Source organism: Polyodon spathula, chromosome 21 (assembly GCF_017654505.1).
Source record: "Polyodon spathula isolate WHYD16114869_AA chromosome 21, ASM1765450v1, whole genome shotgun sequence".
NCBI classification, from domain to species: domain Eukaryota; kingdom Metazoa; phylum Chordata; class Actinopteri; order Acipenseriformes; family Polyodontidae; genus Polyodon; species Polyodon spathula.
The window spans coordinates 6,512,688-6,529,644 of record NC_054554.1 but is presented as its reverse complement, the minus strand read 5'-3'; the positions used below and the strand labels follow the sequence as shown (position 1 = coordinate 6,529,644).

The following is a 16,957-nucleotide window of genomic DNA, read 5'->3' as shown; positions in this document are numbered from 1 at the left end:
CAATAAAATTGCTTACACCATACCTTCATTTACCACACACACTTCTGCTGGATTATTTATCTGTTTCAGTATCCAAAAATCACCCTGCCATCTAGTTTCCACATTAAAAATAACAATCAAACTCCAAAAGAAACAAGCATGTATGTTAGTGTGCACTTACACACATGTAGATAAACATTAGACAGTGAAGACAGTATATAAAAAATAAGTTTTTAAAATAGGTATTTTAATACATGTGAAAAGTAGGTGGCTTTTGGTACAGAAATGAAAACAGACTTAACATGCTAACAAAAACAGAGAGAGATGCAAGCGGTCATATTATTAGACAGAGGACAGACTTAACGCTTTGAAATGGATTTGTATTGTGGTAGGCTCCAAACTAATTTGTCATTTGACATTAGCAGGTGCGTGCACCATAGGTTTCCAGGCAATGTGCAAAAATGCTTAAAATAGAAGATAAAATGCAAATGCAAGAGCCACACGTTAAAACACTGCATCCCAACAACTGACTGGTGTTTTATAAGGCACGCCTGCTCTGAGGAGCACAAGGTGTGGAGTTAATGCAGGTATCTAAAAAAAACTAACTTAAAAGTGTCTAACATCGCATCCCAGTCGAGTGTCAACTAACTGTCATCTCCCCTGCCTCATTCTCTGGATTCAGTAGGAAGTCTTGGATCTCCTCTTTCATCTGAGCCCTGCCAGACAGAAATACAGCTATGTAAAATCCTGGAGTAATGCATCCATGGATAATTAAAAGCTGACATTTATGGTAAGGTGATGCTTCAAGGAGTAACTGCAAAAATAAAATAAAATAAAACACAACTCGCCTCCGTTTCCTGCGTTCTGCTTCAGATAGGATGTACTCAGGTATAGTGTTTACAGAGGTCTGTTTTAAAAAAAAATATATATAATTACTATGACCCCAAAGCCCTCCTATGAAAAAACAACAATGTTCAAGACAGTAATACTGTGATAATTATGTGTATCCAAGCATCTGCCCCACATCGTTCAAATGGGAGTAGCATCTTCAGGAGTGAAGAACTAACTTGGTAACACATATACTTGTGCCACCAAGCAATTTAAAACTACAACAAACTAATTAAAAATCGGTGGATTGACAAATTGGAAGCTGGAAGGAAAATAAAAAAAACTACCCCCTCCCTCCCACACCCACACCGAAGAAAACCATGAGATGCAACACAAATATGAATGCTATATTCCACATTTCCATTGTCAGGTATTTTTGCTTAATTCTACTTCTATCTTGCTCACCATGTCTTTAATGATCAGCCTGCAGCTGTAACACAACAAGGTTTGAAGTTCAGGGGTGAAGCTGGTCCTAAAAGGAAAACATGACACTATTTTCACAGATATCCAACAGATCCTACAATTTTAAAATACTCAAAACTAAAGTAAAACTAAGAATCTAGTGTAGTAGACAGGCATTTGTTGAAACACATGGTGCAATATAGGGTCTCCAATGTCATTATGGTTTCAAAGGTAGGCTATGAGTGGCTTCTTTACCTTTTTTTTATGTGAAAGAGCAGTACTGGAAACACTTTGTTTCTCCTCGTTTTCATTACAATCAAGGTGCACAGACGGATCCTAACTTCAATTCATTTGTTTATGTAGTTTTGCTGTGAGAACAGTTATGTATTTTAAACCATGTTTGTTCAGGAACAATGCTGGAGCTTTTTGAATGAAGACTGTACCAAAAAGGGTGTTAAGAAAAGGAACACAACCCTCATTCTTTACCTGTCCACTGAGTGGCAGCCACCCATCCTGTGCCCACAGCTCTCTTTCTGCTCACCACCAGAAGCACAGCACTGTTGCTTAGCAACCCCCAGGGCAGGGACGGTGCCAGGCATCCTATTACGAGAGAGGTTCTCAGAGATAAGTGTGGCGTGGAATGCGGTGGCCTCCTCTGTAGAACAAAGGAAGAAATAAACATGAACATCCGGAGACGGCTGCAGTGACATGTACCCCTGAAAGGTAGGCAGGCAGCCTCCATACCGATACTATCAATAACTTGTGCTAATGAATGTCGTTAGCAAGTTTTGTCCCAATTCAATAGGCAGTTCCATAGATATCTGTAGAAGTGAGACAAAGCATGTACAGCCACCTCCTCTACATCCCCGATAACAGGGAATAATTAAGAGTGGGGTACCACACAGATTGAAAAGCACATCATCACAGGTCCTTTTTCCTAAAAACAGGTGAAAATAGTGTAAAATTCAATGTTGCTATAAATCTTAGTAAACAAGGCCACTTAACTACTGGCCACACTCAGGAAGGAGATCAGATTAGTGCTGTCGCTCACCTGCTCCAGTGTCCAAGGCACAGAGGCACAGCAGGCATTTCTCTGTCAACTCTCCGTCAGTGACAGAACGAGAGCAGGCAGTGTTGAGCTTCTCACTTGTCCTGTGCAACCAGATTAGCGATAGGTGACAATTAAACAGCTTTATTTTTGACCAAATCTCCAAGAGGTCCATGTTTGGTTTGTTACTGCTTTGCATTCTCTTTGTTTTTACACTATTATTATAGTTTTACTTTTATTTTAATAGCTTTTGACTAAATGCCACAGAGTAAATTTGCAAGTCATTTACACAAAAAAAAAAAAAAAAAATAGGCGTGCATACTAGGCAGTTTTCTAAGACCCGATTCTTTGATCTTACCTGTAAATGGTGCTGACAGTGGCAGGGAAGTCAGCCTGAAGTTTACTGATGAAGTTCTCTGTCAGGCGATGAATGCTTGCTTTTTCTGGTGCCTGAGAAAAGATTGATTGAAAAGTGTCAAAATAGATCTCCGTTGACACCAGAGTGTAGGAAGGAAATGTCAACCACAGGAAACCACACACAGACATAGGAGAGGGACTTTGGTTTGTAACTTCAATTCACAAAAATGTGCTTTTGACTCAATAATCCACAAACGCCTGGAATAGAAGGACCCCCACCAAAAAATAAATCACTGTATATTACTCACAGAAGCAATTCTCTGCATGCAGATCGATTCCAGTATATCTAGTATTTTACTAGTTAAAAAGACCAGTAATTATTAATGCAAACAGGTGCAACATTAACATAAAAGAAATGTATGCCATTTAGGGCTTTAATAACATAACCATTTAACTCAAAAGTACTATTATTATTCAACACCATCACAACTGTCAAGCATGGTGGTGGCAGCATCATGTTATGGGGATGCTTCTCTTCTGCATCTGGGAAGCCTGTCAGGATAGAGGGGATGGTGCAAAGTACAGGCAAATCCTTGAGGAAAACCTGTTTGAGTCAGCCAAAACTCTGAAACTGGGTAGGAAATTCACATTTCAGCAGGACAATGATCCAAAGCACAAAGCTAAAGCCACACTGGAATGGTTGAACAAGAAGAGAGGGGGGGCAGGGTGAATACTTTTGCAAATCACTGTACTTGTGTGTGTGTACCTTAGAAACTTAGGGCCTAAATACACTGTTAAGTTTGTTCATCAGTGTAAACTTAAGGGTCTTGTAGAACGACAATTAGTTACAGACACGCACAGTGCAACTACCCACCCCTTTTTTTTCAGTTTTTCTTAAGTGCAGTTAAATACAGAGGCTTATCTTTACCATATTAGGTGCTTTTCCCCATGCAGGCTAAAACATCTGACTAGAGCCCTGTGAAGGTAAGGGCGCCAGTGATAATAATGCAAGTTGGCAGCTCTGAAGTCTCCAGCTCTAGGGAAAACCCTGGAACAGGCATTATTTTAATTGCCTTCATAAAACGCCCTGGATTGCTCAGGTCTAGTACAGCAGTGTAGCCCAAATGCTCTTACCTCTCATCAGCATAACACAGTCTCACAAATCCTTACTACATTTTTACTTAGTATAGCGGAAGTACTGTATACTACAACACTTTACCATGGATTTATTTCTCCCATTAACTTCCTTCGTGACAGAATTAGACTCCACATATTCCAGACATGGGTACAAATATAAAAACACTATTATGCATACTACGACTACTGAAAAATGAGAATCAAACTTCTCGCAGAGTGCCCCGTTTTATTCTATAGTGGGGATGATTATTCATGTGGCAACTACACCCAAGTAAACCTGTAGCATTTAATATGAATTCCATTTGCTTTTGCAAATGCTACATGTAGCACTTTTGTCGTGACTCAGAACAGCCTCGACAACACAGTAAAAAAACATGCATAGCTTCGTACCTTAGTGTCAAGAGCCGAGGTGAAAACAGAGGGGACCTTAAACATCCTGTTATAGAAGGCAATTTCTTTAGAGGAGTACTCTCTCATGGGCCTGATTATGGCAATATCCCCATAGCGGGGGTCAGAGAAACCCTATAAAAACAGAAGGGAAAAACCAAACACAGCATTGGTTAAAGTTTCTCAATTGCTCTCTTAACCTTCAATACTGTACACAAATCTAGAAAAGACAACTCCACTCAGACCAGCCCCCCTATAGAAGTAGAACTCTGCTCAATACAATAGATAAGTAAACTAATCGATATTCAAATGTATCTACTCGATGTCCATTTTTAAATAAATGTTTTTTTCTGTGTTTTACCCTTATAGTAGCTGCTAACAAACCGAGCGTCCTTGTGAAGCCACCAACCCAACTCACTCTGCAATTGCCACAACTCACCGTGTCCATGGCGAGGAATGCCCCTCTCCCCAGGGAGATGTTTGTGAGCAGCTTGACGGCCAGACGAGAGCAGCTGTCTCCCATCATCACCTTTGAGTAACCTTCGACCCTGGCTGTGTGCAGAATCAGATGCTGCCTGCTCATCAACAGAAGGAGGAAAAAAAGCTACCTTGGAGATCAAGACAAGAAACAATCACAAACCCATCCATCTGCTGTTTCTGAGAACATTTATAATAAAATTAGATTTTTTTTTTTTTTTTTTGAGCATTGCTAAAAACATTTAAATGTCTTTTTGCCCTACATCATTGTTGTCTTTTTTTAAATAAACACCATTAGAGCATATCTCATTTGGCACTAATTTAGTGTCATGCAACCAGGATTGCTGCACCCTATTAGTGTAGGAGTTTCTCACCTTAGGGTCTTCAGCAGCTCCTCCCTGGCGGTCAAAGTCTTCACTGAAGCCAGCAGTGTCCTTACAGCCTCGGTCTGCTCTGGAGTGAAGGGTGGGTTCCTGTTGGTCACTGGGCCCCCCTCTCCAGACCAATCCTGGGTATTGAGCTCTGACAGCAGGGTTTGGACCTCTGTGTATGAATTGGACCCCTGACCTGTCTCCCTCTGGGTTCCGGAGCTGGCACTCTGAATAAATCCATCCACTGCCTCTTTGTAGCTCTCATTCCGCCTGTCTGGGTTTGAGGATGCACACTGCAGGACTGAACTGGGGAGACTGAAAACCTGGCAGATAAAACAATGAGAACAAATAAGAGAATATCACATGGGGTTAAGGAAGAAATGTTTTTTGTCCTAGATGTAATCATTGGGTGTCACTGCAATGACTAATTTATTTAAAATAAATGCACACTCAGATTACTTTCCTTTGAAATGGGCTAAATAGATTCCAGATTTTCTGCACACCCCTGTTCGATTTAAGGCAAAATTGCTTACCGCCTCCAAGTGGACTATATAAAATGGGAATCCAGATGCTCGGAATATCGATTCCAGCTGGCTTTTAACTTCACCTCGCTCTTCTAGGCTCTGCCCACAAGCAGCTCCCTCTGTGAAAGACAAAATATCCAGATTAAAATTAACCCTTTTGTAAGAGACCTGTTTTCTTGTTAAAAAGCTTTTGTCAGTAAAACACACACCCTTAAGATACAGCCTGTAGAAAATCACATTGCAAAAGCACTTATATTTATAAAAATCATAGTTCTTAAGCTATACATTCACAAACAAACACGATTCATTGTTACTTTGCATTACCGTCGACGTAGATTATCCCAGGAACAAAACGCAGCTTTTTGGGTGTTTCACGACTCAAACCCTAAATCAAAACAAAAAACACTTTCTGAATAAAAGCACATATTTTCTGAAACAAACAAGACAAGTTGGTTTATGAACATTTCATTTAAGAAGGGAAAAATTACAGAAACATCTAACAAACTAGCAAAAGAAGAACAGTACCTCTTGGACCTGAGAGAGAAGAGCACTGGATGCAGGACCTCCAGACACAGATAGTAGAACCTGACAGTAGGAAAAAAAAAAAAAAAAAAAAAAAAAAACATTAGTCAAACACAATCAGACAAATATGATTAAAAAAAGAAAAGCATGACATGGTTGTTTAGAGCCCAAACTGTAAGCTTCACAAAATCTCAAAATTACATTATTTTTATACACCATTCAGATAATGCACAATCACTGTGTGTTGAAAGCTACAGGATTGTTAAAATGAATAGCAATCATGTGTTTTGATCTCACTTTAATTAGACAGAGTGAACAGGGTATTATATTCCACATCAACCAATATGATAAAAAGGATGTTTGCTGATCTGCCATAATGCCAACTATTCATTCACAATAACAATTACAAAATTCAAAACCCTCAACTAGTGGAAATTAGAAAAGGAAATGTACCTTCTCCCCTGGAAATATAAGACGGTTCTTCCCCAACATGGCACGGAACTTGTGTACAAAATACTCCTTAAAGCAGTCCCTAAATAAGAGACAATGTATTTGTTTAATCGAAAATACCCCAAAAGGTTGGCAACAAGGCATTTCAGGTTTTAATATGCACTTAGTCTAATTATCTAATATGCAGCAGGCACATCATTTAACAAATAAATACGTAAATAAAATTTTAAAAGCACTGACTTCCATTATGACCCAACACAGTAACAGTCAGAAATGTCCACTTTCAGACTATGTATCACTTTACGATTTTACATTCTGCTGGCACCTAAATCGACTGAGTGATAAAATGCATTTAAATAAAAACATACCCGCAAAAGGCATCTCCAACTCGAATAATCAGCACAGCTGAGCCGCCTTTACATTTCATACATTTACGAGAAACGCTGAGAAAACAGACGGCAACACAAAGTTTGGTCAGTATCTTACACAAACACGTGTTTTGTTTTTTGTTTTTTTTCACTGAGGATTTAATTGCTAATGCAAAATGATAATACTGGCTTCATAAAAAACAGACACGGTTGTTTCTTTGCACATCGCAGTCTGGCCTTGAATTGTAGATGTCGCTGCTCTAAATTGATATGCTCTTACTACTAATTGCAGCAATAGGAGGTTATAAATGATACCTTAAAGTAGTCCTGAAAAAAAAAAAAAACTATACATTTAAGGTCATCTAGTAATATAATACACTCACTACTATGCTTCAGACTGCATGGGTTAAAAGCTTCACATTTACTTACAACACATGTCGTTTTTAAGTCGGTATTATTGTTAACTGCAAGGGTTTTGTTTTTTGTTTGTTTTTTCCAACAGGACATAAATTAACAGGTTATGCAGTTTACACTGTCAAAAGGTGAGGCTAATATATAATACCCCGTGTAAAAGGCTTGTTCAGCATATTTCAACATGGCAGTCATTTCAATAAAAAAAATATGGCCCATGTGGATTATTATGCATGTATCATTAACTGTGTTTACTTATTTATTACCTCGGAACAGTTTTAGTCTCTAGCTGAGCGTCTTCATAGTCCTCATCAACTTGACACATGGCGAGGTTCACTCGGGTATATCCAGAAACTATTTAATATTGAGGGAGGTTTATGAGCCACTTGAATACAGAGTCAACCTGCGTAACGGTACTGAAATACAAAGCGAGAATCTCCTCTGTTCTAAACGACTTAATTGAGGGTTTATATTTCCGTTTAATCAAATTTAAAACCGATTTTTCTTGCTGTATGCCGCAATCCTGCCTTCAACGAAGCGCTTCTTGATGACGTAAAAAAGTGACACAACACTGCAGACGGTAAACCTTTTCTCTACTTACAAAACAAAAAAAGAAAATCGTTCTATCACCAACGAAATTCTAAAATCATTGCTTTCGAAACCTTATCTTATTGTTTAAAGATAGCAATCTCGCATTGATTAATATAATTCTGCACTTCATAAACGAACAGCGCCCACTTGACGGTGCAAAGCCATTGGTGCGCGGTGGCTGCTGGGCAAAGTAGTGTTTCGGGCTTATTATCCAAAGAAATAGCGAAAGACGCTATTGCACTAGATATACCGTAGTTTTGTTTTATTTTATTTATTTTTTATACTGCTGACAGTATTGACTTCTTACTTGCACGGCGTGTTCTATTAACGCCTAGCATCGTATGCATTGTTTATCATCCCTGCTTCTTTCTCACATCAGTCAACACACACATACACAAATCGAGAAGAGCAGGTTGGTTTCGGTGATTCGCTTTAATGATGGCGTTGTTTCGCAGTTTTGTGTCCGGGACCCAGCAGAAGCAGAGCGTGGGTGCCGCAGCCGCCCCTGGTGACAGCATCGAAAGCCAGTATTCGTGTCCAATCTGCCTGGAGGTCTATCACAAACCCGTAAGCATCGGCAGCTGTGGACATACGTGAGTAGCCACTCCGGACTGAGAAAGTAGGAATCGTAATAATAACAGCAACAACACAGCCGTCTGGTATGGGGAACAAAAACGCAGTGCTGCTGTTATCAGAATGCACGATACACTAACACCCTTGCTCTGTAATCGAATTATTGCTGAACACGTCACCCTTGGAACTATCTTTAAAAATATGCACACAATATGAATGAAGATACAATATTGAAAATACAAACTAGTAATATTACGTGCAGTGCGTGTCTTGCTCTTGTTGGAGACGGGGCTTAACACAGTACTGGCAATATAAACATTTAAATCTGTTTGCATCTCTGCCTTACTGCAGTAAAGGTCCCTGAGCACAAATTCAAAACAAGCGAGGGTATTCATTGTGGCATTGACCTTTTAAAATTAAGAGCCGGACAGATTTAAATAGTACTGTGTAGCTTAGTAGTCGTATTTCCACAATTAATGTAGTGCTAAATTGAAACGGACAATTAATGCTTTTTAGAAAGAACGAAAGCAATGCGTGTCTGTGGGGAATGAAATGAAATACACATACACGGTGTTTTTGTTTTGTTTTTTGTAGACACAAAGGAGAAGTCCACCGTACCACAGTATATAATAATGAATAACATGGTTACAGTCTCTGCGCCGCGAAGTCAACGGTAGCAAATTAAAAATAAGACAAAACAGTTGTTTCGCTTTTACCTGTTAGCGCTGATGCTCTAAAACGATAATTTGTAGTGAATGACACGAAAAAAAAAGTAATGTTTGATGACCTTGAGGAATAGGAGATATTAAAAAGCAAAGCCCAGGAGCATATACAGTAGGAGAAAAGTATAAGCTGGAAAAAACACTACAGAATATCCTCTGTACTGTAGGTCCTGAAGTTGTGCAGTATACATAGGGAGACTTTTATTATTGACACCAGAGGGAAAATGGTTAAAGCTTGTGCTATACCTGGAGGTTATCCCACTTTCCAAATGCTGCATTGTGCAAAAAAATAAGCCAGCCTAGTGTACAATGCCTGGGGACTGACTGTGACATTAAAAGGTGCAGATACTGTGCAGAACAAACACTGTGTTGGCTGGGCAGATACACATTGAATCCTATAGTATGACTCCCTGTTTGCCACATTATGGAATGGGTTTCCAGGTTTTTGGGGCATGGCAACAAAAAAGGACTTTTGCCCTTGGCAGTATGTATATGTGCCAGGCAACTTGACGGGTATGCAGCACTAATAAATAAAGATACATATTTTTTGTTTATCAAAACTGACAATAAAACAAACATTTGTTAAATAATTCTTCAGTTAGTCTTTGTGAATAGGGATCATATACATTGTATAGTAAAGGCAGCATACAGTACTTTGGTTTCTGTATGCTTAGGTTCTTGTGTGTTTAATAATGTTTAAGCAAAGAGCTATATTAAGGCATTTTAAGTTAGTTTCGAAATGGCTGGGTTGAAAGGTTTAAACCTTACTGTAAACCAACAAAAGTATTGTCTCGGCGAATGCCAGGCTTGTTTTTTTGTTTTTGTTTTAAAACTGGAAGCATAATTTGTTGCATTTGTTTTATTGATTTTTTTGGAAAATGTGGCAACAGTAGAACCGAAGATGGATGGGACTGTGTGGTGTGTCACGTGATCACAGAGAGAACCCACCTGTGAGGAGTTTGCTTACTCAGCATGGCTGTACAAACAGTAAATGAACCAATCAGTGTCTCTCAGGAGAGTGTGCTTCTGTTCACTCAGCTTGTGCTGAAGTCTTCTACCCTCTTTATTAGACACATTAAGGGATGGTTTTCCATTTGTGTACTTTAACTTATTTGTTATGTATTCCCTTGAGTAGATTGAGTTAGTTCTAGCTGACATGAACGCTTTTAAGAAGCAAGCTCTTGCTTTTATGTCATACAAGTACTCAAACTTATTAGGCAGTGCCGATGAGCCTAGAAAAGCTGTCTGTCAGGGGTGAACAGATACCTCTAATGTGCCAATGCATTTGCCCAGAACACGTAATTCATAGTCCATAGTTCGTTGCTTTACTAATCACCTTCATTGACGTGTGGGGGGCGTAGTGCCAAAATGGCACTGAAGAGATTCCTGTATTTGTGGATTACGGTTCGTGACAGTGCAACACATGGGTGACTGCTTGACTGCTGAGCTTTTTTTAAAAAAAATAAATAAATAAATAAATAGTATAAACACACTTTTTTTTTTCCTCACGATCTCCCGTCACCAAATTGTGCTAGAGTAGACTAATCTATTTGGAGATATATATAAAGGGTTAATGGCAATTTGACGTTCAAAATACGTGCCTGGAAGGTGAACCACGTAAAATAGAAAACTTGAATGAATGGATGTTTATAAAATAATTCAGCATACAAAGATTGCTAAAATATATTTTAAGAAAATATGTTTTCATTCTAAGATTAATCAAAATAACTCCGTAATTAATTGCTTAAACAAAGTTAAATGTAATCCCCATAAAGCTCGAGATTGATTTTCCCATGGGTCACTGGCAAAGATACAATAAATACCTCATAAAAAAAATAAAAAACATTTGCATTAATCACAGGATCCCTCAACAACAGTACAGTAAAGTATTTATAGTAAACTAAAAATGATATTACACAGTAAAATCATAGAATACACAATTTATAGTATTTTAACCTTCCATACCACATAACACACCCAGATTCCCTTCACTTAACAATACAAATACTCATTATTATTAAAACCTCAGACTGTTCTAAGGACTAATTTCACTCTTATCACATGCTGTTTTTCTTTGTAGTTATGGCATAGAGTACAATATGTGGGCCAAGAAAAGGTGACCGTTGAAATGAAATCACATTTGTGAGCAGCTCTGCAGATTGAGACTGGCACGCTATAAAGAAGAAAAACAAACAGTCTCCCTCCCAAAAGGATTATGGATTGTCACAGAACCAATCCACTGAGACATTTTGCAGATCAGGTTTCTAGAGGAGGATCTCTCCTGCCTCTTCTGATGGATTAGCCTGTATTTGCAGAAGCACAGCCCCGGGTTTATATTGAATTTCCTGTTGAGAGAGCACTGCTCTTGAATTCATAGTAAATTCAATTTGTTCTGTTTCAAGTCTGAATGGAAATATTTTTTTGTGAGTAACAGCACTAGGAAATTGTGACCTTCTAGTTGTCTGTCAGGGAGGTGGATGTCCTTAAGACATAATCTACATTCAACAACACATCTCGGTTCCACATGGATGGCAGTTTAGTGTCATGATTAAGCGAGTAACCTTTGGTAGTAAGTATTTCTGTACCACTTGTGTTCGCTGCTGGTTTTTGTTTGCTATTGTGTCACTGAAACATTTTCGATATAGCATATTGTAACATATGTGCCAGTCAGCCCATTGAATTAAATGAAAGTGATGGGCACGGACCACAAACGTCTTACTGTTGAAATAAAGAGAAAGTGCTGTAGTGGAGAGGTAAGGTAAGGTTTTATGCTGATGACAGTATTATTAACTCGTCAGCCACTATTCAAGTGCCCTACACCCACACCTTATGGGAAACATGTAATATATGTTTTACCAGTTACAGTATTGTAGTGCAGAGAATTATTGGTAACACTAGCAAAGTATGAGAATCTGTGCTCGTTTAAAAAATCTCCAATATTTCACTGTAATATTGGTCTTTAACTAATTTTCTCATTCCTGCTGCCAGTCACAAATTGAACAGGAACACCTCAAACTAATCACCGGCAGAATGCAGACTTGAGAAGCTGCTGAAAGCGCACAGATTTCTTACCAGCTGATTGCGAAGATTGCGAAGAGCCTTGAACAGCATTAACTTAGTGTATAGGTTTCTAGATTTCAGAATAGCAATGCTATATACATGCATACCTTGTGATTGTGCTGTATACCCCCCACCCCTCAGTAATTGTTAGAGATTTGAAAATTGAACCTGTTTTCTCCAGGCTCTTAGGTTATTTTCTTCAATACCCAGACCACACTGCCCCTTCATACCAGTCAAAACTACAGAACTAAAAAATGTCAGTTTCTCAGAAAAGTCATTCTATCAGCTGTGACTCAGTTACCTGTTTTTTTTATTGTTTTGTTTAGTTTTTTCTTTACAATAATGGCTGTCTCATACCCTTTAGACATTCTAACAGAGAGGGAATAAACAGAAGAATTAGAAGAAAATGCATTAAAGGCCATGTTAACTAGTGCTCCCTGTGAGTCTCCTAATGTAATTTAAAATTAAAACATTGTTGATACTTGATTACAACATTCTCGTGTTATTCTTACCTCAGTACAACTGTATGTAGTGACTTTAAACATTAGAACATTTAGCTTGTCAGGGAATTTGAGGTGAGTTTAATTTTTTTTTTTTAATAATCAATGAATAAATTGAAATGATAAGGGAAGTAGACAAATGCTCTGGGCTACAACACCGATGATGGCATTAGCCAAAAGCGTTTGACTGCTGTTTAATGTCTAATGGCAGGCGAGTGAGTTCTCTCTCTGGTCATACCATAGTTTCTGCGGGGAGTGTCTACAGCCCTGCCTCCAGGTCCCGTCTCCCCTCTGCCCGCTGTGCCGCATGCCTTTCGACTCGAAGAAGGTGGACAAGTCCTCCAGCATGGAGAAGCAGCTGTCTTCCTACAAGGCTCCCTGCCGGGGCTGCAGTAAAAAGGTGACCCATTTTACACAGGATATCTACTAAAGAAGTCTTCCACTTTTATTAGTAAAAGGGGAAAGTAAAATGAACCACTGTTTTTGTTTGGTACAAGAGAACTTCAGTGTGGTTGTGCTGATCACAGACTGTTCTGTTTTTTACCCCAAGGTTACCCTGGTGAAGATGAGGTCTCACATTTCCTCTTGTACAAAAGTTCAGGAACAAATGGCAAACTGCCCAAAATTTGTCCCCATAGTGCCCACCTCCCAGCCCATCCCCAGGTAAGGTGGTCACTAACTACACATTTGCTACCTGCCCCCTGGGAGTGTTTTGTGCCCAGGAAGTGTCTTGTCCTTACTTTTGATGAACAGTTTTTTCCATGGTGACTAAGAGTTTCCCTGCAGAAATCAACCCAGGATGTACAGTAGTTAAATACGTGTCTGCTTTGTTTTGGACAAAGTGTCCTGAAAATAGTCTCAAAATCAAAAGCAACATGTTTTCCTGGATAGCAGAACAAAGCAGGTCAGGCAACATCAAAAAGGTTGACAAAGAACCTTCTATTTTGTTCCTTCTTTTTTCTTAAATGAAGTGTAACACATCTTTTTTAATAATAATAGTAGCCCTCAGTCACAGAGCCCCAGTACTAGAAGCAGCAGTCTAGTTACAGTGGTCTCTCTCTGACACTATCGTCTGACTTGGTCTGTCTGCAGCAATATTCCAAACCGCTCAACGTTTGTGTGTCCGTACTGTGGGGCCAGACACCTGGATCAGCTGGAGCTGCTCAAGCACTGCATGGAGAACCATCGCAACGACCCCAATAAAGTGGCGAGTCATTATTCAACTATTCCTCCTTCCAGCATGCGAGTCAGGTCCTTATTTAGGTCCCTAAACTTGAAGGGGGCCAGTATTAATACTTTAAACAGAGATGGATCTAAATACTGACATCATGACCTTTCATCACTTTTACAGACTCGCTGGCACGTTTATTGATTTTCATAACCATGACATCAAAAAGGACTCAGTTATATGAGCTAGTCGGTGATACTCAGTAGCCTGGTTTTGTCTCTCTCAAAATAATGTGCTTGCCCTGTTCTCTGTCCTCCCATTGCCCAGTGTGCAGTGGTGAATGTCCTTGAGAAGGTGGGACATTCCTCCATGGAGTGTAATGAATGTGTGTCCCCCTCTTCAGGTATGTCCTGTGTGTTCAGCCATGCCCTGGGGTGATCCTAGCTACAAGAGTGCAAGCTTCCTGCAGCACCTCCTACACCGGCACAAGTTCTCATACGACACGTTTGTGGTGAGTAAGCAGAGGGTGGGGAAACACTGCTGTGGGAAGCCTGGCTCACGGGGAAATAAAAACTTATTTAGCAGTCATTTGTAACAAAGTGCAAACAGCTCCCGCAGATAAGAGTTGTGTTTGTCATTCCCTTAGATTTATACTGTTCATACCGGGGCACGGCTGAGTCGTGACGCTTCTGCAATTCATGAGGAAATACTGACCAAGACTTTTGCTCATTCCTGTGCATGTTATTCCTAACAAAAAAGTTTAAACTGTGTTTTGAAGTGCAAAAAACACCCAATGACACCTAAAGCTGTGTTTTGAAATTTGCTAGTACACAGCTGTGCAGGATTAGATTTTAATCCTGGCATTACTGGTATATACTGGGAAGGCTGATATGTGCTGTGTATGCAGTATGTGACCCGCCTGGCACTAGCCTGCGCACTGTTCTGTTGCAGGATTACAGTATTGATGAGGAGGCAGCTTTGCAGGCAGCCCTCACACTCTCACTCTCTGAGAATTAGAGGCGCCAGTCCGGCCTCCATCCATCCAGGACCATCATCCTTTGCACTGGGAACCTCCCTCTCTCACTTCCTGCTGAATTCCACACTGGGTAACACCAGGCAAAACAAACATGCTGTCCCTTTCACTGTTTTGTATTATCATGTAAAGCAGCATTTCAATTGTTTATTTGTGTTGTTTATTTATTTTGCCAAGTGTGGAAGCTCTATTGACGGCCTCTAGAAAATATCAGGGAACTGTTAAGACCCAACTCACCCCCTGCATAAGGCTTCCACTTCCCCCTTTTTACAGTCGTGAATTCCAGCACTTTTCTACAGTATTGTACTGCTAATATTTTATAGTTGACTACAAAAATAATACATATATTCTTCATATCGCTATAACTTGTTTAGATACAACAGTGTTTTTTATAAAGCATAAGAAATATATTTTTGAAAACATTTCTTTAAAAGTGGCACGATTTTTAATAATTTGAAAAAAATAATTAAATAAAAAGGGGGATGTTTGTTGTTTCATGTTGAAGGTTTTTTTCAACTAGAGGTTTGGTGCCATGTGTCCTGCAATAAAGAGAGTTTCATGAGCACTGAAGCCCATGCAGAGGCTTAGTATGTAATAACATCGCTGGGACACTAGAGGGCATTAGAAGGCAAACCAAACTCCTTCCTGTTGATTGTTGTGATATACAGTATAAATAATTATTAATGTTTTGACACTTGACCTTTGAAAAAAAAAAAAAAGGGGAGGAGAAACATCTTGCCCGTTATTTGCATTCAATGTCTACAAACTGCAACAGAAAATATACGTATGGTGTGTACAGGTACCAGCAACAAAAAATAAGTATTAGAATTATTTTTAAAAATTCAATTCAACAAGCTTGAACTGTACTATCTAATAGCAGTAGAATTGTCTTGGAAGTGGTGTTACATGGTATACGATTCCTCACACCACCTGTGATTTATGGGAAAAACGTTTTACTGATGGTATTCACAAAACGCTTGAAAGGATTGCTGTTTTCAAGGTCTTTCTTTTATAAATGCGGTAAGTTTTTTTTTTTTTTTTTTTTTTTTTGTACGAATTGTTTAGTGCAAATAAACGTGGTTGGGGAGATAGTAGACCTGCCATTTGACAAATATAATAAACACATAAATAAAGCAAACTAGGGTCTGCATCCAATCAATCGAATCAAAGTTATAGCAGGATGGCTTATGTAGTAGCTATGCCAGTGTTATTTATTTATAAATTAATTCCTGACTTGGGCGTCATTTCAGTCCAGCGCTGCATACAAAATGCATATTTAAAAAGCTAAATTAGTTTTTTTGTTTCCATATAATAATTTTGTATGTTGCATAATTTAATAAACTTGCACAATCCAGAACAGACTGATAGAAACAGGCACGCGAGGAAGCAGGGTGGCAATGTTCAGATCGTTAACATTACCTAGTCAAGTTCATTTTTACATACCATAATAATGAATTCATGTAAAATGGCACCCTACTGTAAATCGGAAATTGCCCACGTCAGGTTTAAATGTTCAGTAACTATAGCTTTAAATAGTTTTAACATGTGTATGTTAACGTATTTCTGAACAAAAAAGGGTCTTTGGAATAGTATTTAGCTGTAGCAGCTATAACACAGTGTTAGGCACTACTAACTTCAGTAGGCTGAAATCCTGACAGTCTATTTTTGCTGGAAGCTGTTGAGATGCTAGCACTTCTGTGTTTCATTTTTTCACACAGTGTTTCTAGACTAATCGCAAAGCATTGGGATTTTAATAAAATGTGTTCATGCTACATTAGGGAAAGGGATATTAAACAGTAATGCATAACTGCTGCGTTACTGTTGAAATGGTCAGATTTTTCTAATGTAGAATTATTACAGTCTATAGTTTGTCATACTAGTTTTTTTTTTTATTTAATCTTTCAAGAGTGAAGTTAATATATACAAAATATTTTTTGTTTTTTTTTTTTTTTTTTTTTACATACAATTATACAAGGTGTCTTTTCTTGG

The 16,957-nt window shown here is 38.8% G+C and overlaps 2 protein-coding genes across 3 annotated transcripts; one reads left to right on the top strand and one right to left on the bottom strand.

Annotated features, from left to right (window-relative positions):
* Positions 1 to 205: 205 nt before the first annotated feature.
* LOC121296318 (cytoplasmic tRNA 2-thiolation protein 2-like) lies at positions 206 to 7,865 on the bottom strand. The gene is made up of 15 exons (XM_041221734.1): positions 7,588 to 7,865; positions 6,911 to 6,985; positions 6,546 to 6,624; positions 6,096 to 6,155; positions 5,895 to 5,955; positions 5,580 to 5,689; positions 5,050 to 5,369; positions 4,638 to 4,773; positions 4,202 to 4,333; positions 2,676 to 2,767; positions 2,321 to 2,421; positions 1,756 to 1,924; positions 1,273 to 1,339; positions 828 to 886; positions 206 to 695 (listed from the first exon to the last, which is right to left on the bottom strand). Exons 1-15 carry the CDS (start codon positions 7,644 to 7,646, stop codon positions 620 to 622), a joined length of 1,596 nt encoding a protein of 531 aa, XP_041077668.1. The 5' UTR covers positions 7,647 to 7,865; the 3' UTR covers positions 206 to 619.
* A 240-nt stretch (positions 7,866 to 8,105) lies between these two features.
* Positions 8,106 to 15,402, top strand: LOC121296327 (E3 ubiquitin-protein ligase RNF166). 2 transcript variants are annotated; one of them, XM_041221750.1, is made up of 6 exons: positions 8,106 to 8,505; positions 13,011 to 13,167; positions 13,318 to 13,430; positions 13,860 to 13,974; positions 14,339 to 14,446; positions 14,887 to 15,402. In XM_041221750.1, exons 1-6 carry the CDS (start codon positions 8,348 to 8,350, stop codon positions 14,950 to 14,952), a joined length of 717 nt encoding a protein of 238 aa, XP_041077684.1. In that variant the 5' UTR covers positions 8,106 to 8,347; the 3' UTR covers positions 14,953 to 15,402. The 2 variants fall into 2 exon arrangements, with proteins under 2 accessions (XP_041077684.1, XP_041077685.1); XM_041221751.1 differs by having other exon boundaries at positions 8,400 to 8,479.
* The last annotated feature ends 1,555 nt before the right edge of the window (positions 15,403 to 16,957 follow it).

What these genes read in the sequence shown, in the direction of transcription:
- LOC121296318 (XM_041221734.1), bottom strand. Translation starts at nt 7,646, where the DNA reads ATGTGTCAAGTTGATGAGGACTATGAAGACGCTCAGCTAGAGACTAAA. An exon ending in GTTGGAGATGCCTTTTGCGG is followed by an intron (nt 6,625 to 6,910) that starts GTATGTTTTTAT and finishes TCTCTTATTTAG; the next exon opens with GGACTGCTTTAAGGAGTATT. An exon ending in CCTCGGCTCTTGACACTAAG is followed by an intron (nt 2,768 to 4,201) that starts GTACGAAGCTAT and finishes ATCTTTTCTCAG; the next exon opens with GCACCAGAAAAAGCAAGCAT.
- LOC121296327 (XM_041221750.1), top strand. Translation starts at nt 8,348, where the DNA reads ATGATGGCGTTGTTTCGCAGTTTTGTGTCCGGGACCCAGCAGAAGCAG. An exon ending in ATCGGCAGCTGTGGACATAC is followed by an intron (nt 8,506 to 13,010) that starts GTGAGTAGCCAC and finishes GTCATACCATAG; the next exon opens with TTTCTGCGGGGAGTGTCTAC. An exon ending in TCTCATACGACACGTTTGTG is followed by an intron (nt 14,447 to 14,886) that starts GTGAGTAAGCAG and finishes GTTCTGTTGCAG; the next exon opens with GATTACAGTATTGATGAGGA.